The sequence below is a fragment of the Brachypodium distachyon genome, chromosome 4 (genome assembly GCF_000005505.3).
Source record: "Brachypodium distachyon strain Bd21 chromosome 4, Brachypodium_distachyon_v3.0, whole genome shotgun sequence".
NCBI classification, from domain to species: domain Eukaryota; kingdom Viridiplantae; phylum Streptophyta; class Magnoliopsida; order Poales; family Poaceae; genus Brachypodium; species Brachypodium distachyon.
This window is the reverse complement of record NC_016134.3, coordinates 15,272,667-15,279,724: the sequence shown is the minus strand read 5'-3', so window position 1 is coordinate 15,279,724 and position 7,058 is coordinate 15,272,667. Positions and strand designations below refer to the sequence as shown.

At 49.6% G+C, this 7,058-nt stretch overlaps 1 protein-coding gene across 1 annotated transcript; it reads right to left on the bottom strand.

Annotated features, from left to right (window-relative positions):
• Window positions 1-3,432: 3,432 nt before the first annotated feature.
• Window positions 3,433-5,378, bottom strand: LOC104584948. Its single transcript, XM_014902585.2, has 2 exons — window positions 5,177-5,378; window positions 3,433-5,044 (listed from the first exon to the last, which is right to left on the bottom strand). Exons 1-2 carry the CDS (start codon window positions 5,205-5,207, stop codon window positions 3,777-3,779), a joined length of 1,299 nt encoding a protein of 432 aa, XP_014758071.2. The 5' UTR covers window positions 5,208-5,378; the 3' UTR covers window positions 3,433-3,776.
• Window positions 5,379-7,058: the final 1,680 nt, after the last annotated feature.

The window sequence follows — 7,058 nt, the reverse complement described above, 5'->3', positions numbered from 1 at the left end:
TCTTTATTATAGTTGGGCTGTGTCTTTTCAAATTTCTCTTTTTTGTTTTCCTTGCCAACTGTCAAAGCTAATGACCTAATTTAAAAATCTGCAGGTCAGGTAATGTGAAGATGATGTACATTAGTCACTTTGGTGTATGCTTGTGAAGTTGCGACCCTAGGAGCCCTGCTTAGTTCTTATCATTTTAACCCAAGTGATTTACAAACTTGTTTACCCTTTCTAGTGCATTCATCAAGATTGAACGAACGTGTGCCTCAAGTTTGCATATGCAATCTTCATGATAGTTCTTGTAGGTTGGGTCTTTCCGTCGTGCTTACGAATATAGTACTCATTTCTGTAATTCATTCTGGTGGTTCATGTCAAACTATTTGCAAATACTACTCTATGTTACATTCATGCCAAACTATTTGCAAATGGTGACTTTCCAAAGTTACATTCATTATAGCTCCAGTTGTGTGTAGATGCTACTCTGTGTCTTCGTTGATAAAATTTGGATGATCGCAGGTGAAGAAGTTTCTGAAGAAGAAATCACCAGTGGACTGAAGATGAAACCTATCCTGGTACCATCCTCATCCCGATTAATCAGGTGAAAGACCAGCGAGTATAGGTTGGTGTACAAAGATGGCGCGACGCAAAACTGACAGAAGATGTTCACAGCTGCTAGCTACTCCATATCGCTAACTGCCGTTTTGACTCGCCCTTCCTGTTCATTTTGTGATATGAAAGACAGAAGTTACGGACATTACAGACATTTTGAGCTTAACTGATACTTCGTTGGTGGCCAAAACATGAAGAGAGTTTCCGTGATGATCCGGCCGAAATGTTTTAGTTAACAGTTTTATAGCTTTGAACATTGTTCTAACGCTTTCTGCATCTGATAATTTCAGTGCAGTCGTGTAACCTGACCTTCTGAGAGTTTACATTTCTGATACAAATTCCCTTGCACATCAACGCATCCTTTATGTTTTGGGTAGACTCCATCACATATAATCGCAACTCTTTATCTTATCATCTGCAACAACTTGACATCTTGTGCTATGTACACCGCACGTTATATATACACAAGTTCCACAGCATCTTCAGAACGACTGTTGCTAATATAACCCTAGCGCCCCGCGAGCCGCTCATGCGACTCACGGGGCGACACCCCCGCCGCCACCTTCCGGCCCCTCTCCTCCACGCCTCTCCCCCTGCCGCTGCCGCCGGCGGCCACCGGCCGGCCCGCGGCGGCGGCAGGGCCTTCCAGCCGTCCCTTCTCTCCTCCCCTCCCCCGTCCTCTTCTCTCCGCCCTCAGGCTCGCGCGCGGTGGCGCGATTCCGGTGGCAGCGGCCTGATCTGCAACGGCGCAGGTGCGCGGTGTCTCACACGGTGGCTCGCGGAGGGGCGGCACGGTGGTGGCGGCGGCAGTCTTCGTTGCTCCCCGAAGGGCCTCGCGCGGCTCCAGGTCAGCGGCATGGTGCTGCGCTGTCAGATGGACAGCGCGCCCGTCACGTTGGCTGCTGCTGCTGCGATGTTGCCGCCGCCGCTGCAACTGCTGCGTTGTTGCTGGGTGCAGGCCGCGCTCGTTCGCCCTGCGGGCTGCCGGGGCTGCTGGTGCTCCCGTAGGTGTGGCGCGTGGTGGTTGACGCCGGCGAGTTGGGTGGCTGGAGTTTTGGATGGCTCGTGAGGTGGCTCAAGGTGCGTGCTTGGTGCGTGTTGGCGGCTTGGTTAGCCACACGTGGGTGACCGGCACCTGGAGGGAGGCAGGCGTTGGCGTTTGGCCTGATGTGGTCGTCGGCGTTGCGTAGCAGGTTTGCGGCGCATGCTTTTGCTCCCATCCGGCGACACCTCGTGGGTGTTGTCGTGTGCACGGCAGCTAACCGCAGATATGGGCGTTCTCGCCGCAGGTCTGGGTTTGCTGGTGCACAGGCCGTTTGGGCCACTGCCAACACCTTCTTGGTTGGTATTGTGGCTGGCGTGTGTGCCTTGATGCGCGGTGTACGGTGGCCTCTGATGATTGGGTGATGGGCCATCTAGGTGTCGAACGTGTGGTTATCGGTGGTGCTAGGACTTGGTTGATGTACCTTCGCGGTTGCTGCAGTTACGTGAGTGTTGATCGTGGCCTCCGGGCGAAAGCCTTGCCTGACCTCTGTCGGTGCCGACGACGGCGACGCTCTTGGGCGTCGTTTCCTCCATGGTGGCGTCGTCAAGGAGGCTCGATCCACCTCCATGCCTCGTGGTCTATTTCTCCGGGTAAAAACCTAGATTTGGCTTGCCGGATCGGACGACGACGGCATTGTTGATGTTGTGTCCTTGTTGGAGGCGTTGTTCTTGGAGGCTAACCTCTTGGCTGGAGCGTGTACCGGCGGCATACGCCTTGACAAGCACAAGTCTTGGGCACCCTGATGTCGTGCTAATGTGCTACCTTGGACGGCATGGGTAGTGGTTGCAGAGGATCGTGTGATGCGGCATCTTGGTCACACGGGTGCACTCGATGGGTATCAACTGACGCTTATGGACATTGTGGCGACCAGCAAGGGGAGCGGTGAGGCATGGTGGCGAATTGGTGGGGACAGGAACGGCGATCGGCGGCTTGAGGCTTCTGCGGTCGACGAGACGCCTCATGGGCTTGTCTTCGAGTTCTGCGAGGCGGGCGGGCCGCGGCACCTTCGGCTCATGTACAATGTATATTAGGCATCTAGGTGGGGTTTGTTTGGCTGTGCCGGTTGTGATGTTTGTCTTGCGGCCGTTGGTAGTGGTCTTGTCTTGAGTGGTCGGTTGCGTTGGGATGTCTTGGCCTTGTAATTATATTCTTTCTATCAATACATCGAGACGCAAGCTTTGCGTTTCGGAAAAAAAAACAGCATCTTCAGAACAACATTACGAACACATCAAAGAGGAAGAGCCATAAGTGATGGAGAAATCTCTCCGCCTTCCTGACTTCCTGTGCTGCCGTCTCAGCCTAGGTCTCAGGTTCTGCAACACGGACAGGTGCATTAGTGCCTGCAGCAGCCACTTTGTATCTCAGAAGTCACAAGCTCAAATATTGTATTTGCTGAACAGCATACCTCTTAGTAATCAGGGTTTATCCTCGAAGTCCAGAAAGCAATGCATGCGATGGCTCCAGAATCTCAAGTCACAACTAAACTATCAGTTTGCTTTTGTTTGTTTCGGTTGTATCGATCGATTGTACTTTCTTTTATGAATCAATAAAGTCAGACCGTTGTTCTAAAAAAACTAAACTATCAGTGAAGAGTTAATTTTCACAGCATGTTCATGCTTTCGGTGGAGACTCATCACTCATTTTAGTCTTTGGAGTATGAAAATTATGAAATATTTGTCAGTTCACACAGAAATGTGAAAGAACAGTAGCAGAGTTACCACAATATCTATAAACAAATCGGAGTCCATTAAGTCAAAAAGGAAAAACAATATAGCATTGACAGCAAGAGATACAACAATAGAGAACTGCGTTTCAAAACTATGAACAGTGACACAACAAATTTGTATGTACAAGCAATGCCAGATTATGTACATGTTGACTAGTTCTAATACCAACTCACTGCACATCCAGACATTTGCCCTGGGAAAAAGGCCAATAGTTTTGCACAAAAGGCGAGAGAACCTATGCAGAACATTCCAGGTTACCGAAAGTTACACTATTTATGCAGCATTATTCATACAGAAAATAACAGGTGTAGTGCTGCTTATTAAGGATCCCACTTCCATGACATATCTCCAGGAGCAACCTTTCTGATTCACAAAGCCAGATACGCTAGCATTTGTGCTGCAGCATTTCACTGAGAAGGACAGAACCACATGGGAAACCCCTTATTGCGCATTGGTCCTTTCCCAATCAAAAAAGGATTGATCCTTCCATCTCTTATGCTGTACACTTGGGAACGATAAGCATAGTTGTCCAGCGCCTTAGGGAAGAAACTGGGGCAGAAGTAATCAAGAAAGTAGATGTGGTCGTCTTCAATCTCATCATACTCAGAGGCAGGGAATGACTTGCTGCAGGATGAACTGATAAGAATACTCTTGCCATCCAAGCCCTTCATCTCTATCCATCTCCACGGATCTGAGTTGAAATCCAATGCAAAGACTCTAACTCCAGTAAATTGGTTGCAGCTTCCTGTGAAGTATCTGACAACTAGCAACAGTTTCCCGTCAGACTGCACGAGATTGTAATTTTGCCGATCACTACCATCAATCAGGGGCAGCTTCTCAATCAGGCAATGCTCGGCACGAGATACAACTGGAAAGCAATCATGTGCTCCGAACTCAAAGACAAAGAGATCTCCGTTGCTGATGTTCACCAAGTAGAGCTTCCCCTGGAAGAACTCGATGTCGATATACCTCTTGATGCAGTTGCCCTCACAAATGCACCATGACAGCATTCCTGGTCTGCAGAAGGCAAGCTTATATTCCCCAACTTTCTGGGAGATTGCAGCGATGATGCAACTGGAACCGACTTTTAGCTCGGCGAAAAAGTTCGCCCCAGCCTCAGGTGGCGCGGAGAGAACCACCTTGCAGAGTGCCATTGCATATTCAGGAGCATGGATAGTGCACACGACCTCATCATTGCCATTGCCATTACAGAGAGGAACAGAGATCTGAATGGTGCCGAATGAATGGGCAGCGCACGGTCTCGGCAGATAGATGGCCTCGCTGGAGAAAGGGTTCACCAGGAAGCAGCAATCATCAGCACCCATCCAGGAACAAGGCGGGGTGGACCGACAGAGCCGGGTGCAAACGAGCCAGTCTTCGAAAGAGCCGACGCACTTGCCCCAGTAGGCGTCCATCTCGAGCGGCGTGCCGAGAAGCGGTAGGCGGTGACCGGCGGAGGCCATGGCGTCGCCAACCGCGAATGGGCTGGCGAACGTGAAGCCCGGGCAGAGGATCAGAGGGAGCGGCCGCGAGGATGGCGGGTAGCACCGCGCGGCGGCGCGCCACGAGCTGCACACGGAGCGGAGCGCGGCGCGGTCGGAGGCGGCGGGGAGCCTGCGGAGCACGCAGCCGATGATCTCCGGCAACATCTCCGACCACGACGAGGTCCCTGGCCCTGCAAATATGGCGCGGTTCACTCAGCGGCGTTTCACCGAGCACCTCGCCCGCAACAAACACCGAGCGCCTAGCGATTCAACTGCAGAAGCCATGGGGAGAGACACGAAGATAGAGAGAGAGATGAGATCACCTGAGACGGCGGCGCCCGCGCCGGTGGCCATCGCCGTGCTCGGGGAAGGCGTGCGCACCACGCCCTCTGGGCCCGTTCCAGAAGGTTCCAGAACCGCCCGCGAGCAAATGGAATCGGAGCGGTGGGAGGAAATTATCGGGGACAAGACCAAGATTGGGAGAACATGGAAGCGAAGGACTTGGATTTTATAGCGCGGGTTAGCTTGAGCAAGCCGCGCGGTTCCATGGGGTTCGAGGCCCCCCGTCGCAGCCCACTGTCGCTGACACCGTGGCCCCACGGAAGCAGTGACGTCCGCTGGCAAATCCACTCTGGCCCACGAGTCAGTCAACCCAGATTACTCAAAACGGTTGCCGTCCCGCGCCCTTCTCCTCCGCCATGGTAGTCTGCCAACTTCGCTGGACTTGCTAGATTGGAGACTTTGGAAGAGTCTAGGAATTGATCATAGCCGGTCTTCAGTGTTTGCCGGGAGCTCAGACACACAGGGAAGATTGGATCAGCTAATTCGCGAGCCAGAGATTTTGCGTTTCGTAAAACTGAGCAAGTTTTCTGCTGCGATTTTATTGCTTCTTATACAGACTCCCGAAATTGAGCTGTTTTTCGTAACTGAAAACAGTGAGAATCGGAGCAGAACGAGTCCTAAGGTCGTGTCAGTTCATAGCGTCGATCATGCCCTGATCTTGTCGCCCTTTTGAGGCCTTGACGCTTGTCAAGTCGTGAATAGACTCGCGCTGCATGTCCTGTTATTTGCTACTACTGAACTTAACTGATGAAAATACAAGACCTACAACAGGATTACAGTCAACGGTACTTCATTCTGAAAGTTTGTAATCTTGAAACTGCATAGCACTCGGTGATCTAAAGATGAAACAAAGAAAAGTTTCAGGAAGAGGTGTGGATAGTTTTCAAAACAAAAGGAAACACACGACATGATCAACAAAAGAAAGCAGCAGGTTCAGTTTTAATACATGAGTTGGCAACTTGGCAGCATCCGGTTCAAGTTCAAGAACAGCAGCATAGTGTTACCATTCAATTGTCATGCTTTGATTATTCAGAACTTGTTACAAATCTAGAATAGGACATCATAAGTAACAAGGCCATGCTTCAGTTAGGAAGCAAGATGTGACATTTACAGAGGCTCCAAGAAATGTTATCAACCCTTGATCTGCTGGCAGTTAAGATCCAGAACATGTAACAGCACAATGCAGCCTCAGCAAACCAAGAAAGGTATTGTCAGTTATGTAACATAACTGCAACTGCATTGCTTGCAAAACCACTGAATGACCAGCAAGATACCCTTAACTAGGAATACTCTGCGCCAGTAAGGAGTAAACACGACAGGCACCACGGTAGATAGAAATAACACTAGCATTCTTGCCAAAAGTACCACACTCTCCACAACAGTTCATTCACAAGGAAACTGTCCACTCCAACTGACAAGTTAAATAGGTAGGTCCATGGACTAAAAGCAATTTACCTAATTCTTTCATGTTCTTATCATTCATATAAGGGCGCCATCAACCATCAAGTATCCCAGTCACAAAACAGTAGCGCACAGTGGCAAGATCATGCAACAACCATTATAGAAGCGGGTATCCCGAATTTCCCCATTCACTCCAGGTGAGAGATTTACCGGACATGTTTTATCACTCATCATTAAGATTAAGCCCAACAACCATTTTGCCACACCTTACTGGATACCTTTTAGCCGTTATTCCCTCCGTTTCAAATTATAAGATATTCTAGCTTTGTCCTAAATCAAACTTTTCAAAATTCAATCAAGATTATTGAAAAATGTACTAATATCTACAATATCTCATATCATATAAGTATAACATGAAGGTCTATATCATGATGGATTAATAAAACTAATTTAGAGTTGCAG